This window comes from Homalodisca vitripennis, chromosome 6, assembly GCF_021130785.1.
Source record: "Homalodisca vitripennis isolate AUS2020 chromosome 6, UT_GWSS_2.1, whole genome shotgun sequence".
Classification (NCBI taxonomy): domain Eukaryota; kingdom Metazoa; phylum Arthropoda; class Insecta; order Hemiptera; family Cicadellidae; genus Homalodisca; species Homalodisca vitripennis.
In genome coordinates this window covers 86,755,161-86,772,139 of record NC_060212.1, presented here as the reverse complement: position 1 = coordinate 86,772,139, position 16,979 = coordinate 86,755,161, and the positions used below count along the sequence as shown (strand labels likewise).

The following is a 16,979-nucleotide window of genomic DNA, read 5'->3' as shown; positions in this document are numbered from 1 at the left end:
ATAAGCTAAGAAGCTAACCACTAATCTAGTTTGGTGGCATACGTTTTCTGTACTCGACTTTGTTGTAAGTGTGAAGTAAAAATAAAGTAAAGAATGTCTTATTTTACAAGGCGAAGTTGGGCTAAGAAGCACTCTCTAATACTTAACCTGGGGACTATCGGCTTAAACTACTTCCTAACCACCATCAATGATAGGCAGGTTGCTTGCCAGGGCAGGATCGCCCAGCGGTCACCCATCCAAGCAGCAGCCACGCTCGACGTTGCTTGATTCGGTAATCTCAATAACCGCCTCACCCACTACACCACCATTTGCAATGTGCAATCTAGTTTCATATTTTCTAGATTTACAAACAGTATACCTAGCAAAACTGCATATTTTAGTTCTGTAGTGTTTCTTTACTGGTGTTTTTTTAATTATATGAATTAATTTTCATTGCTGAAACATATTTATAAGCAGCTTCCAAACAACGCAACAGAAATATAAGTTTTTATTAGTATTTGAACTGCAACATTGGTCCATATATTGTTACAATGGCGAGTTTGTTGTATAAACTAATTGGATCTTGTAATTAAGAGCATCTTGAATTTAGTTCTATAAGAATGTTTAACATCCCCCTCATGCACTATTGCTGTAGAGTTATGGAAGATGTATAATTTTAAAGATATAACTGATAACCGAACTCACCCAAACGCTTTTTAGTCTTTTCAATAATTTTAAAGATTATCTTAAAACACCACAAATATCGTTTAAATATTCTAAGAGTACAAACTTGAAAAAAAAAAACCAAAAGAATTTTGGATGCATATAATTTTGTATTTAAAATTATAAATCTCCTATGTCACTATGATGAAAAACAGGGGCGTAAATATGCATCAGTATTAACATCGTGTTTATGGGAGAAAACTCCTTATTAAAGCCGGGTCTCCTTTGGCTACCAATTTTCCTTAGGATCTGTTTTTAACAATAACCAGAATATGTTCTACACGCTGGCATTTACTAAAGAGTGAAAACTGCGAAATAAAGGAGCTACACCACCCAAATTGTTATAAATATTTTTTGCAATGAATTAGTATAAATTTGCGTGGATGTAATAATATTGTCCTGGTTACAGATTAGATCTGAACTACATTCACATTATTTTAATTTAAAAAGTCTAATTTTTCACACTCCAATTTTTGTCTTTTAAAAACTAAAACACGCCTAATTTTTTCCCTTGTATGTAAGCTAATCCTGGACTAACCATGGTCAACACGTAATTCCGTATGGGCAGTGGAGTTTTCATGTATTAAACCAGAGCTTACCAAAATTTAAATCCATACTTTTATATTATTACTAATGAGTTCTTGTATTTTTTTAAGAATGCATTAATTCCAGCTCTGAACAAGTACTAATTCAGAAGTATTTTGGTTTGTAACTATGCGTTCGCTTAGAAATATTTTGTTATATTCTAAACATTTTCTAACTCTTTCTAGCTTACCAGAAAGATTTTTTATTTTTAGGAACTAAAATTTTCGAGATTGTCTCTTTATAAAACTTGGTTGAGAGTTTTTATGTCAGAACTATCAAAAACCTATTTTTTATGTTTAGTATATGATCTATCCATTAAGGATAAATTACATATTAAAAGGAAAAATGGCTAAATATAAGCATGTTTTTACTGTATGTATTTGAATTATGAATTCAGGAAATGACACCGAAGTTTATTATTTATAAAACAAAGAAATCACTCTTTTCAATGGTATGTAATTCAGTTAAGCACATGTTTTAAGACAAATACTACTTTATAAAATTATTTTTTCCAAAAATGAAAACATTCCTTTCCATCAGTCATTATTCAAATACATACTGTAATAAATTATAATTCCTTAATCTTTTCTGAGGACCTGATTAGAAGTCACCACTAAATACCACTTTCAATGCCTATAGATTTCCTCGTGGAATTACCAAAATTGTTTTTTTTTCTAATTTTAATGTCCTCGGGACAAAGGACTGTGATTAAAACACTTTTAATGTAGAAAAAGCACGAATTGCACCAAGATAAAAAGAAGAATTCACCAAAGACTTTTTAAACAGGTGATTTTAAATGCTTGAAAGAAACAAGCGCTGCTCGTCTGCATCATAAGCAACCATCATAATTATTCTAACTGAAACAATGAGTCACACTGGAAGAGAAAAGGAAGAAGAAAAACAATTGGATCAAAGAAGTTAATCGATTTAATAGTTTTCATAGCAGTCGTTGCCGAGTCAAAAGTTATCGAGTAGCAACATGGTCATTCTCTCATGCATACATACATATTGTGACAAGAGTATATACATAGACTCACAATGTACAATATTTACAAAGTGGGAGTACCCACGTTCCCGTCACAGTGTGCGCCTCAAGGCGGGGAAATTGTTAAGATTTTGGAGTATTGTACATAATCTATGTGTAAATAATCACCCTTTTGTTATCAAAGGACATGGACAAGTTAAAACATTTTAAATAGTATGCTGCACTGAAAACAAAAAATCGGAGGATACAATACATAGTATTTGAAATAAATACTGCATACATTATTTCACAAAAAATGACTGACTATCTAGTGACAACCCTCTCCCCCACTGTATTTAACACTGATTTGGCACTCAGGTCCGATGAATGATACAGAAAACAATTTTTAGTAGGAAGAAGATCAATAATATTAAGGGTGATTTGCCACTAGTTAGTCATGAAAAGGTTGATAAACAATTTCAACCACACCCTGCATCACAAAACACAATAAAATATCAAACACAGTATGTAACCGTTTCGAAATGTATATAAAACACACAGTATGCCTTCAATCTTACGATGTACCCGTTGAGACATGTATGCGTTTTATTATTTACGGTGTGCAGTGTGTTTTGTATACATTTCGCAATGGTTCAATTTTTTATTATGGATGACAAGAAAATGTATTGTCATCCATATTAAAAAATTAATAGTAAAGGGAACCACTCTCAAAGGATTGTATACAAAACCTCATCTACCTAAGATTGTATTAAAAAACCGGAGTGGCTTAATCTTAGCTAGAAGTCGGAATCACCTGTTCCTTTCATAGAACTGGAAAATTTGAAATTACAAAAATAATTAGAGACAATGCAAATATTAAACATTTCAAAAGCATATAAGTTGTCACATAAAAATTAAGGGTACTAAATATGTGGTTCCATTTACTGTTACAAAATTAAAGCACACTTTATTTATGACACTAAGTAAGACAAATTTTAGGCAATATAAATTAAATTGCTTTTAAATATTACTTTGAAAGCGGTTTAGATTTATATTGCTTAAAATTTGAAGAAATATACAATTTTTTTACAATTACAATAAATGAAATTATAAATTTCACAATTTTTTATGATTTTTTATAATTTTCATATTTTTTGTTTTTTTTATCATTTTTACGTATGGAGAAGTAGTCTGTTTTGATCATAAACATGAAACCTTGAAATAATTCCAATCATGTCTTAGATCACAGATTACAAAAGAAAAATAACACAAAGTATACAAACTAATAATATTACAAACAGTATTTCACACAGATTATCTAAAACTTACAAAACCATTTACTATTAAAACATACAAGTATATAAAAACACACAAATGTTATGCAATACCATAGAAGAAATGTCTTTTAGTAATCGCAAAAAGACTTCTCTCCAAGAATTGATTCAATGCTCTCAATCGAATATCGTGACTTTTATCAGAGGTTGTGGAATAACCATACTGCCAGCTTAGAAATGAATTAGGTGTCATTAATTCTGCAAAAGGAAGTTACAAAGACTGACATTTTACAAAGAAAAGGTACAAAACAATTGGTTTTGATAGTGGATCATTATTTCATTATCAAAGTGATTACTGATATGGGCTTTCAATAACAGAAAAGAGAAATTAGTGAATGGAGGAAAGATAGTGATTTATTGGTTTCTTAGAATATTCAGAGTAAACATGGCATCCAGAGACAACTGTTTACTACTCGTATTAACAAATTTGGGAAAACCAAATAAATCACTCCTAGCCTGCAACGCCTGCAACCCTGGCTTAGGCAAACCCTCTACTGTATCTAATTTGTATATCTGCTCCTGCCAGGGATCTAAAAGATTTAGCGTTATTTCTTTATCTCTTGATTTTAATATTATAATGTGCACGAGCTTTGCATTTTTTTAATGTTACCCTTTAAAAACCATGTCTTTTTCTTAAAACCAAATAAAGAATTTAAGTTATATTAAATTTAGTTATATTTCGAGATGAAATTTGGGCCTTTAAATATGTTTTAATTACTGTTGGCTGTATAAAGATACGATTACAGCGATATAAAAAGTTGACAGTTAAATTAAAAGAAAAAAACAAATAATGCATTTACAAAACGAAGCAAGTCTACTTGATCATGAGAAAAAGGTCTTAATAATGCTTATTTAAAACCAATGTAAACAATATACAATGTTTTAAAAAAGAGCATAGCCATAAAATTCCTATAGTATTAATTGCCTGTTTTAAAGTGCAATAAATAGTTGTAAAATTTAAACAATGTGCGTTTTGTTATCTCTCTTTAAAGACTGTTCTTGAAACCAAATAATCACTTTAAACCAATTGATTGTTGGAACGACAGTAAACAATTTTGTCTTTGTAATTTTTACTGTTTAGTGATAGACGATCACTAAAATAACGATCTGAAAGCGATGGGTGTGCAGTATTATGTTCACAAATACCCCTGTATAAATTATTTAGATTTCAATGGAACACACTATTCCATGACAAACAGTACAATCCGTGTAGTATAAACTAATCCTAGAGGAAAACAGTACGATATTTACAATTAAGTCATTGAAACAATATTACGTATGATGAATTTTCAAAAAAGAAAATGTCATCATAATTGGCACAAATCTAATTTACCAAATTATCACAAAAATAGTTTATCGTAATGTGATAAACTTTTAAACATGTTAAGAACGTATCTCTACTGATAAATAAATCTCGACACGATATCTTCTATCGTCTATATCGATTTACAATATGTACAGTTCATGCACGGTGGCAAATGTTCAGAGAGAAACGGATGTGGTTTAGCCCAGGTAGTCCGCACTGCAGTCCGTTCGTCCGTGGGAGTGAGCGTGGCTGTGGGAGTACTGGTGGTAGTGGCCGGAGTCCACGGAGTATCCACTCCCCGAGTGGTAGTAGGGGTGGTAGTGGTTGTTCACGGACCCCTGGGGGTGAGTAGGGCCGGCGGGAAAGTACTCGTGGACACTGCTCGTGGGGTAGTAATAGTTCTGGGTATAGTTGGAACCCGAGGATCCCCAGTAGTATTGCGGCATGTCTTGCGAGTAGCCAGGAGTCAGTGGTGGGCTGGGGGTGGTGCCGGAGGAAGGGGCACTGCTGCCTCCGGCGGGGGTGCCTGGAGCTGCGCGGGCGGGGGCGGGGAAGGTGACGGGTGAGCTGCAGGCCTTGAGGCTCCGGAGGTCAGCGGTCTCCGGAGGTTTGACGTCACCCATAGGCTCGCTGTGGCTGGGAGACTTGGAGATCCCTCGGGACTTGGTGGCGCCCCTGGAGCTCTTGTTAGCAGCACTGTTGGCGGTGGGCCCCGGGTTCGACTGAGCCTGTTGTCTGCATTTTGCTCTTCGGTTTTTGAACCACACCTAAAACAGTACATGATTCATGAATTATTCTGCTTAGTTTTACAAAGCAACACTGATTCAAGAAAATTGTTAATTAAACAAAAGTAAACAAATTCTCAGTCACTGTCACCTGGACTGAGTCAATCTTATGCTCTAACTAATAACCGAAAGGTCGCGAGTTCGATGTTTTCGTGGGAACATTCGAACGCGTCATCCCGTACGTTATTGGGCAAAATTAAGATACAGGTTAAATTATTAACTAAATCTCTATCCACTAATATTGATTGTACTCTAAAAAGATCAAATTGAAAAATTAAGCAAAGTAATACAAGCCCTTTAATTTTAAATCTGAATTTTTTTGCACGACGGTTGTGCGTTTAGCACTTGTTTTCCATCACACGTATCCGAGGCTGAACACTTTAAAATAACATTTTCATTTTGTACTTTAAACCAAAATAAGCGTCCTGTATTAAGGGCACCACTCTACACCCTTGCCCCGATGACAATAACGACTTGGATAACAAAACCCACACATTTCCTACCACTGTTAAACCCCATTTTATTTCATCCGCTACAAACTATTTATTCAGCAAATGGTTTAAGCGATAATTTGCGCTGATTAAGTGATTAGCTATTAACAACATAACAATATCGTAATCAGATTACGAAATATATTGAACACTGAATAATTGATACAACGGTAATTGCACATTCTAATGCGCAGCTTATCTGCACTACACTTGCGGTTGTTACGGCAAACTTAATAACCTGCGGCAAAATATGTGTTAATTAAAATGTAAATCAAATTAACATCAGTGCTAAACAATTCCGCGTAAGCTACCTCGGATTTATACAGCACCGGCTTTGAAACTTTTACCTGCGTGACAAAGTGAATGTTTTACCTTGCCTCCTAAGTAGTAAATGTTTAATTAAACTTCTTTTAACTGCTTCAATACGTACCCTATATTGTAGTTTAATGATTTGTGTTTATTTTAAACATAACAAGAAACATATTTACATATTCTGTCATAAATATATTTACATGATTTACGCTAAATATTGTGTGCGTTTTTTAACCGTAAGTATCGCATATTTTTAGAACAGTTTCTCAACTATGTCACGTTTGTTAGCTGATATAACGTTAAATTTAGACGAAGTTACCACTAACGTTGTTCAGAGTTCCAGACCGTTGTACCATGTGGAATACCGGCTACTTCAACCATATACCTTTGTGTACATTATTGAGTGAGGAGGACGCCCGCGCCGCCGTCACCAGATTATTCAAATTAACAGTTTCACCCCTGTAGAGTACCCACTTCCTCCCCCATCAATTATTTTGTTTTCAAGGGATAATCAAACGGTTCTCAATCATCGGTTTATCTTACCCAGACTCTTCTGCTGGTTTGGCTGAGTGCTCATCTTCATGGCGATTACAATTTTAAGAAATGTATATATTCAATAATACATTCTATATAGTAAGTAGTTTATTAATTTCGTTGCATCAGATTGTCCCAGTTTATGTTGTTTATGTTTTTTTACATAAGTCCGTGCCTCTTTATAAATTTTTTACATAAGGGCGTTGTTTATAAATTTAAGCACGTTATGGTCTGAAATCCTTTCACAGCCTAAAAGTATTGAAACACATAGTAACCTCTTTATGTTGCTTTTATATATTGCACAAAAGTTGAAGACCTTGTTAAAATCTGCGTAGTATTTTATGGTATATCCATAAAATATAGATCTTAACCTGCTTTACAAAACAATAGCACTGAAACCAAACATCTGTTTAGAAGTTAAATACCACGAAATAATCTTGCGCTAGAACTGATAGTTTAAGTTTAAAAAGAATTTAAAACACATACAGAATTAAATCGTAACTATCCTTGGTTTAAAGTTTAGAGTAAAAATAATTACACTTAATCTGTCCTTTAAGTATGACTTAACGGTAGGTTTTGCTTTACTAATTGGAGTGTTGATTAAACGAGCCGATCACTTGCCGGTAAACGGAGCCGACAAACAGATATGTAATCAGCGGGGCGAGATAGTTTCTCTATCGGCACAGGCAGTAATCACTACAGATCCCTCAACATTCTCCTGCTGATAATTAACAGCACAGATATCGGCTTCAGCGGTGGTATTCCGGGAACACGGTACAAGTTGGCGGCGGATAAAGGCTTCTAATTACGCAAAGCCAGATGGCATGAGCCATTGAGGACGACAAACTAATGATAAACGAAACGTCGCCGGTCGGTTCAGCTGTACAAAGCTAGTGCCAGCTCTTTATTAATTAAATGTAGGGTCTGCACAGATCAAAGGAGAGTAATCCGAGCGCTAATGGGGGGCAAACTGCGCCCCGGGGGGGGGAGGCAAGGGGAGGGCGTACTTTGATTCGCTACTGTGGCAGGGAAACAAAACAGGAGACTCCTTGCCTGTGATAGGATTAGGAGAAGATGTCCCCGCCAGTTGCACACTCAGGGGCCCTGAAAAGAACCCGATAGAGGTGCAAACAACGCTCGCCGACTGGGATGAATAAAGTTACCGACTGAACGGTGTTTCGAGAAGTCGGGCCAGGATAAAAACAGGGCTCTTGTTTGACTTTCGGCTCTGGTTTTCATTACATCGTACTTTTCAAAGAGTTTTGCATTCATTATCTCATCCAGAATTGTTCCTCACCGCAAAAAACGTAGCTCCGTTGTCTAAGACATGCATTGTAAGTGGACTATCAGTACTTTTGTTGCATCTTATACCTGATATAAAGAATTTGAAATGATGTTACTTTGCAGAGAAAACTATTTAAATTATACGGATTATAAAGACTCAAACAATTACATTCCTGTACATATTCAAGTAACTGCTTATGAAATCCTGATACCTTATAAAAATAGGTATATAAAATAAACCAGAGTACAGTAATCTCAGTCGCAATAAAAACTACATGTAATTCCTTACCTAAAGAGTTAAAATAAATTTGAATAAAATGTTCCCTAAAATAGTATCATCTACTACAAATCTTCATACGAGTATTCAGTTATATTAAAGTAAGTTAGTTAAAAACTACCAGGGTAATGCTTTTAACCAAGCAACCAATGTATAACATATTCATACTAAAAAGTGATCATAGAAAATAAAACAGTGACGACTAAATGATCAAAGAAATGTTAGGGTCTTTGATTTGAAGACATCATTGCCATTCTTATTTTGAATCCCAAAATCAGAGATTATTTGCAAATAAGACATATTTGCGTGTATACGATTCAAATAAAACACTCCTTAAAAAAACATCTCACTTACATTATGTTGACTACGTAAGTACTGTATGAGTTCTGTTGTGGAGTTTGGAATCAAATGTGTGTAGCCAGTAAAAATGTTGACTGCAAGCGGGGCGCATGGGCGGAGTCCGGCGCATGTGTGGCCGCAATATTTCAGCAGTCTATAAGTTACAATAATCCGACACGGGCCGGGCCGGTCGCGGCTACCGGGGTACCACTGGGCACTGTTTTGGGACCGATTCTTTTTACTTAGTGCGAGTTAAGGACGGTCCAGCTAAATCCCAACATTAAATGGATTTAAGGGTGTTTAATAAAAAGTATTGACAAGCGGAACAAAATTTACAACGGGTAGAGAAAATAATGTTTTTGATATTAAAGTATTTTCTCAAATTTAAATATGCAGGTGTTTGAATATTTTTAACGGAACCAAAAGTGGATGTTGCCAAGACTAAAATATTACAATTTCTAACTACTTAAAGTTCATACTGTATTCTATATCATATTCCCAAAAATAAGGATTGTAAACAATGCATGATCAATGAATTACAATCATTGGGAACAGCGGAAGAGCACTAAGAGTCAAAATACCCCCGAAGCCCTTAAACTGATTTTCCCTAACTACCTTAATCAGTTCTTGGAATCAACCCTCTAATAGGTGGGGCGGGGGTCGCTTGTTGATATCTCTTATCGCTTCATTAGCCATGCTTTGTAGGGCTAATCGCGCGATCTGGCCGGTACCACTCGCTGACAAAGGGTTGCCAATTAAAGAGAGGTGGTTTACTACAGACAACAGGAGAGTAGGGCAGGCATTTGGATGATTGGGCGTGCTCAGAGCGAGGCTTAGTGCAGCGAGAGTAGTGTTCTACCGTGATATCACTCATTAGGGAGTGGATGTAACTTGGATAATGGATGAAGATTAAAGTTCCAGGTGCTCTACTATATTGTTGCTTGTTAATGTTGGCCATTAGTCAACTTACTACAACTACAAACTACTACCTGTACCTGTACCTGTGTTACTTACTACTTGTTTGCAAATTTTGAAATAAATTTGATTTTGATTTTTGATTTGATTTTACTATACAGACCACTACGCTGCTCTCGCGGAAAACACAAAATATACGTGAATTGCAGAAAACAGAGAACCAATAGAAAGATAAAACGCAGAAGTCTCGCTGGAACATTATTTATAGCGCATTCCAACGGCCAAGTCTAATACTATAATTGACTGGACCTTCCGTAACACCGGTTAAATGGCTCTGGATACGTCTAGTTTTAACCCGCCTAAAATTAATTAACGGTTTATTTATTTCAGACCCGAAGCAGAGGACCAATTTGTATAGTATAGTATATAGTGTATATATATATATATATATATATATATATATATATATATATATATATATACCTGTACATAAGCACAATCTTGTTTTCCCTGAAATTTATAAGAATTTCCTCTATGAGAGAAGCAATTGCGAGCCGGTAAGTTTAGTGAGGGGCGAAAAATATTAAAATATAGTTTTCTCAGATAATGTTTCAATTTGACACACTCCAACCCGAAAATGTACACAAAACCTAAATCACTTTCACCCAGCCATATGGAAACCGGAAATTTGGATGTTGAGCAAACAGCTTCCAGTTCCTGTACTAGTTGGTGGACGGTGACAAAACGTGTATAGAACAAAATCAAAGCTCTTGCTCGTAAGGAGTTAAACGGCAGAATTGTGTAACGGAAGAGTTGCAAATCATCAGAGGTGGTGACGGGGTGAGTTTTTCAGCCGGCCGCAGCACAATGCGTAATGCTATAAATCGATAGTGCAAACACTGGCGGGGGGTAGTGTGCGAGGTAGTCACATAAATCACACACAGGGCGGCGGCGATAATCCTGGGCAAACAGGGCATAAGTCAGGCTCTGTCCCCGGTGATGGAGTCATTAGACACTGCCAGCATTGGGGCACACGTCTCGGCATCATTGTCGCCATGCCGCACCATGTCAGCTGTTAATTGTCCGACAGCTGGCGCATGGCGCGCCTCTGCGGCCTTGTCTTAAAATTGTTAACCACTCTTCTGATACATCATTCCGAACCACAACAACCATTTCGGTTGTAGGATGAAGGGTAGTATTATCCTACATGCCAGCAAAAGAATCTCCATTATCCACTAGGGCATTAGCCAGTTTTCACGCCAAACCATTCCTCGACAATTTTCCGCCTTTCGTGATTCTTCCAAGATCTTCCAACGGCAGACGTGTGTTTTTGGACCCAAACTAGTTGTGGCAAAATATTGGACGAAAGAAAGAATAAGAGAAAGTAAATCTAAGTAAATGTTTAAAGAAAGAGAGGATTTTTGAAATTTTTTGAAGAAAAAGGAACTTTTGATCGGCATAATGTCGTGTGAAGAGGACGAATTGTAAGAGTGGAGTCATCCTTCGCCATTTGCCACCTTTTATGTTGTAGAGCAAATAATCATTGTAAAACAAATCCGATCCTCTGACAAGCTCCCCGAATCGGGGAAAGCCGTAGTCCACCCCCCATGATCGGTAGGTAGGTAATGGACTTGCCTTCTTCCATAGTTGCAGATTGCATTTGTATTTGCGGCGTCAACAGAACGGAAGCCCTGTTCAGTCGAATGAATGACTGAACAATCCTGAAAGGATTTGCCAGAACGAGCCTTTATACTTTAATAAGCTTAGTTGAGCACATTTCACGCGGGTGTTGAAGATTCCGTAATGCGTTTAGCCGAGCTGACGATCGTGTTCTTTGTTTTCTAAATCGACACGATCGCGATCCCCCTTTACCTGATTGCGACGATTGGAAAGCGCATTGTGATCGTCTGGCTGTTTTAAATCGCTAAGTAAACGATCCGATTACCAGGAACTCGCCGAAAGCAAACAGAGACGAAATCTATATTACGCGTGTCTGTAGTCGGATGTCCTTTAGTGGACTGTTTGTCCGTACAGATAAATCCGCTCTTCGGGCATCGAATTGTAACACAATTTAAATGTATTGTGTTAACACTTAGAGCTGAGCCAGAGTAATCCATAGGATACAATGTTGAACATCCTAAAGTAGAGATTTGTAAACTGGATGTCTCTAAAATTCGTCAATTCAAGATTGACGATTTAGGTAATCTGCAGATAGCGGGTGTTTTATAAAGCAAGTTAATTATGTAACATATACCTTTGTGTTTCCTTTCTTATGGAGAGACTCGTGCAGTGAATTAAATTAAAAATGTGAATGTATTGATTCTGATGTACTTCTTCATTTTAGCCTTATATAAAATGAAACTTCAAATACTTTTACATTCAATGAATTATCTCGTAAACATATTTAAAAGCCTCATTTCAAAAATATAATTAGTAGTCATCCAAACGTTTCTTAATTCTTCAAAAATATATTGTTATAGGTTGTCAGAAAACATTGTAATTGCTTTATGCTTTATCGTTAAAACATTCAAAAAGTATAGGGTACGCATTAAAAAAATAAACAAGAGTTTGGATGCGTTTTAATTACATCTTTAAACGACATATCTCCCATAATTATCCGACCAAAATTAAGAGCATTAAAGTGTTTATATTTTTCTTATGGAGTAAAACTCACGATCATTTCACTACATCTGGCTAGAATGACAAATCTGCTCACCATTCAAATTCAACCTTTGAGCACTTTCACTTGCTAACTATGAAATGTTTACCAATTCTAGAGCATAATTTACCCACCCGAGATAACAATATTCACTCTCTATGATTTCAGAATGTTATGATTTCTTCTCGGGGCCTTTTTCAAAGTTAACATTCGAGATTCATATAAAATGACGACAGGTCTCCCTAATTATGTACACTCTAACATATATATGACCGGTATTCTGCTTACCTGTACTCTAGATTCAGGTAGGTTAATCTTCAGAGCCACTTCTTCCCTCATGAAGATGTCCGGGTATCTGGTCCTGAAGAACAGATCTTCCAAGACGTCCAGCTGGGCGCGGGTGAAGGTGGTCCTCTCCCGCCTCTGTTTACGAGTTCCCATCCCTGTCGAAAGACCAATACTCATTCCTTTTTCCAAGGGCATGATCACAAGTAAAGTTATATACTGTGAGGATAAATAGAAATTACGGTTATAGAATAGAAACATATTTGTTTATGCTGAATTCACAGCTCTGATAATTTCCCTGATCGCACAAAAAGTATAACACCGTTTTATATCACGTGACATTAAAGGTTTTTAAAGCAGTAGATTCAGGCCATTTTTAAATCAGACCAAAAAAGCGACATTTTTATAGTATGGACATGAGTCATAGCCTCAAGCAGTGACATGTCATTTTTAGTTACTCGCAACTGATGGAAATTATATATTTAAAATTAAATAAAATGCCATGTTTTAAATTGTATTTACTAACGAAATTAATTGTTTATAATTAAAGAGTTTCACTTCCTGAAGCTATAACTAGCGTATATCCTGTAAAATTTTACTTTTTATCCTTAACCGTTTTTATTTGGGCCAGATGCTTATATTTTTTAACTTGGAGCGATAAAAAACTTCAACCTTTTCTGTACCCAGGGAAGTTATTTTATAGATCTATGAATTTGATTAAAAAAATATTTTCCAAGCCAGAAACGATTACACCACCTTAACCTCATCCCCTCGTACCCAATTCTATCATAAACTATGTGATGAGATACTTCATTGGTTATCAAAGAGTGGACATAAATTGATAACAGAATATTAGTACACACAGATAAATTTACCACCCTCATACCCTGGTAGACAACAACGGTGATGCTATTTAAATACAAATCAGAATGTTGCTTAAAACATGAGATTTAATTAATTCCATTAATTTATGGTTCAAATAATTAGACGCGAAACCAGTATATTATTAGCAAAATTCAAAATAACACAAAAAACAATTTTGGGATTATAATGTAATAGGCATAGTTTATACTCCTTTCGAGAACCCTGTCGATTTCTTTAAAATTTAAAATGCACGTTGGTTAAAGTTTATTTTATAATTATTTTAAAGATTAAATATGGAATTATAAATATGCCACTGATAATATTCTTGTCATTAGACGAAAATAATTATCTGATGTACAGTGATAATTTAAAAACACGATAAGAATGTAGCTTCGTTTAACTTTGAGATATCTTATATTACTATAAACTAATTAAAATGTTCTGTCAACAATGACTTGTGATGTTTAACTTAAACAAATAAAGCATAATTCTAGATAAATGTAATTGTGTTTTCAATATAACATTAGTACTGGAATGTTCAGTACCTTTGTTCAAATGTAAATATGTAAAGGACTATATTCAGAAAAATCTGCTAACATTTTTTTTAGATTTGCTTCGTTTGAAAAAATATTTCAATACTCATTTAAACAGAAGAATTAATTTTTTATTGGTCAACACATATTATTGCTTTTTGTTAAAATGGTGAAATTGCCAATATTAATTAATGATATTACGCTAGCGGGAAGGGGGGGATAATCTTCAGCACACTCTGAACTGTAAAGTTACAATGTCCATAATGTTACAAACGACAAATTAATGTGCAGTAAGATTTATGAAGGTTGGGAGTCCCTCCACCGAGTTCCTGCCGATGGTCCGCTCCTCTCGACCTGGAAAGTGTCGCGCTAATCCTGATCCTGACAGGACTCAAATAAAACTCGCGTCAAACTCTTTTTTGGTCCGCCTCGATCGTTTTTTCCAGCGGCTGTTTCACCGTCACCCGCTCTCGCTCCAGCCGCACCGGGTTTTTTAGGGAACGGCCGCGGCAGTGCCGAAGTAAAATAAATACAGAAGAGAGAAAGGAAACAATGGCGAAGGGGGAAGGGAAGGGGAGGGGAGGGGACAGCCTCCTGTAATCCGGCTTAGTGTCCTTGCTGATGGAACCAGGACAGTCTGGAGCAGTACAGTCCCGTCAGGGAGCGGCAGGCAGCCAACTGTAGCACTTCTGCCAACCAAGCAACGTTACATACAGTACTATAATAAGTACACTATACAAAATATCGATACAGTGAGTCGCTACTGCGAAAGTGTTTCAGTGAAAGCTAAGTTTTTTTTTTAATTTCTTGGGATTAAAAATTTTAACTATTTAGTTTTAACTATTTTTTTTAATAGAATCTGCTATCTATGTATTGATCTGATTTAGTTATTCAAAGGAAAGTCATACACCTCTTATTCCAAATTCCTCAATTTCTCTAGTTGGTGTTTGCTCTTCAATAATTACATGTGGTTAAATTCCTACTAGATTCAATTAGTCTAGGCTCATTATTTGTAGACAATTTAAAATCGAAAGTTAATGACTATGCAAGTACATTGTAAAATGTATACTACTACAAAAGTTAGCAATTCACTAATAGCACGTAAATTTAATATTTGAAATTAAAAAACAAGGTATAGTGGTATAATAATTTGACACCTATCTGTGATGTGTTAGGAACGACGTTAGGTAGTGTGAAACTGGAGACGCGATGTCTATCAGGTTCCAGGAAGATCCTGCAATTCGGGAGAACCTGCAGTTTTCTAGGGTCAATAGTAAAAAAGAGATTTATATCGATGTTAACACAGGAGCCCCATGTAAATACGATGCGGTTTTTACCATAAAGGTGGTTTGAATAGGAATAGTGACGATATATTTGAATTATAATATTTGAGTTAAGTTTTAATTTATCTTAAAAGAATTGTTTTGGGTAAACTATGCATTCTAACACTCCATAAACAATATTTGGCTGTAAATGATTGGGAAAATATTACTGTTATTTTATATAAATTTACTGTTGTGAAAATCTTAGCTCGGGTTCCGCATATTCAATATTATGTCTACGAGCAAGCGACAAATGAAAATAAACAAAAGTGTAATGTCTTCATTTACAACTAATATTTCATATATTTTAGATCAATGCTAGATTAAATTTCTCGACATATGTATTTTTAATTTTAATTTGTCTGAAGACCATAATACATTTAATTTTTATTATTATGATGATTATCTTATAGAGACAATCTATGGTGGTTTAATTTGCCCGTTTATAAATCTACAGTTAAACTATATTTATTTGCCTATCGTGATAGTATCATTGACCCCAAAAAAACCTAAAACATGTAGGCTAATTTGTTTAAATTGATAGTAAAGAAAAGTGGTGCGAGATCGAATCCTTGGCGAAGCCCGCGTTCCCAACAATGTCTCCCGCTCGAACGTGTTAAGCGTCGGGGAATAAATAACAAATGACGCAGGCGTTCCCCCGTGACGCGACAATAAGTCCCCGCACCACCCCGGGCTCGTGTTGTTAGTTTAAATTAATTTCAGTCATGAATATTTAGGTGTAAGTGATGTGTCGGTAAGCCTGTGGGAACCGCCAGCTGGCCGGCGCTCGTCTCCCCGCACCCGCACCCCATGGTTAAATATCCATTTCACAACTTCACTGCGGCAAATTGCGCCCGCACCCGCACGCGCGCGTTGCGGTATTCTGTATGTCTCTGTGTGTTGTATGTCTGCGTTGTAATACCGTACAGCGAGTACCCCCGCTGCCGCCGCTTCGCGTTGGTCGGTCAGCCAACTCCAATTTCCACCGAAATAATGATCCACGGACCGCAAAACAAACAATACTGTCAGCTGTACACTTCATTTGAATATGTTTTAATCCCGTGGAATACTTTAACGGAGTTTCAGATTGTTTTGGACCGCATAAAGAGAAGTTGCATTTTGGCTTCCAGCTGTTTTGTTTGTTAATCACCACCCACACGTTTTCAAAACCAGCACAAGCATTACAGACACCGAATATTAGGGAATATTATAGTTCAACTGTGAAGATTAACGCTCTCCATCTATAAACGTCCGTTTCACTAGCAGTGTAACGGCTTGTGTCATTTCAACAAGTAAATAAACCAAATGGATTTTTTTAAATGTTTCAGGCAAATATATTAAGTATTACGTAGGAAATGTATTTTAATAACAATGTTTCTACGGAAGGACTTCACGATGAATAGAGATGAAAGTAAATAAATTCACATTATGACATAGAATATTATGCTGTGTAGTAAAAATACAGATAGGCAATGAAAGAAGAAACCA

At 35.9% G+C, this 16,979-nt stretch overlaps 1 protein-coding gene across 1 annotated transcript in view; it reads right to left on the bottom strand.

Annotated features, from left to right (window-relative positions):
* Positions 1-2,196: 2,196 nt before the first annotated feature.
* LOC124365459 (homeobox protein OTX-like) overlaps positions 2,197-16,979 on the bottom strand; it is a 31,615-nt gene continuing 16,832 nt past the window's right edge. Inside the window, exons 3-4 of the mRNA XM_046821442.1 lie at positions 12,776-12,930; positions 2,197-5,658 (exon numbers count right to left, since the gene is read on the bottom strand). Coding sequence (XP_046677398.1) covers positions 5,089-5,658; positions 12,776-12,930 — 725 coding nt within the window. The 3' untranslated portion in view covers positions 2,197-5,088. The remainder of the gene's footprint in view (positions 5,659-12,775; positions 12,931-16,979) is intronic.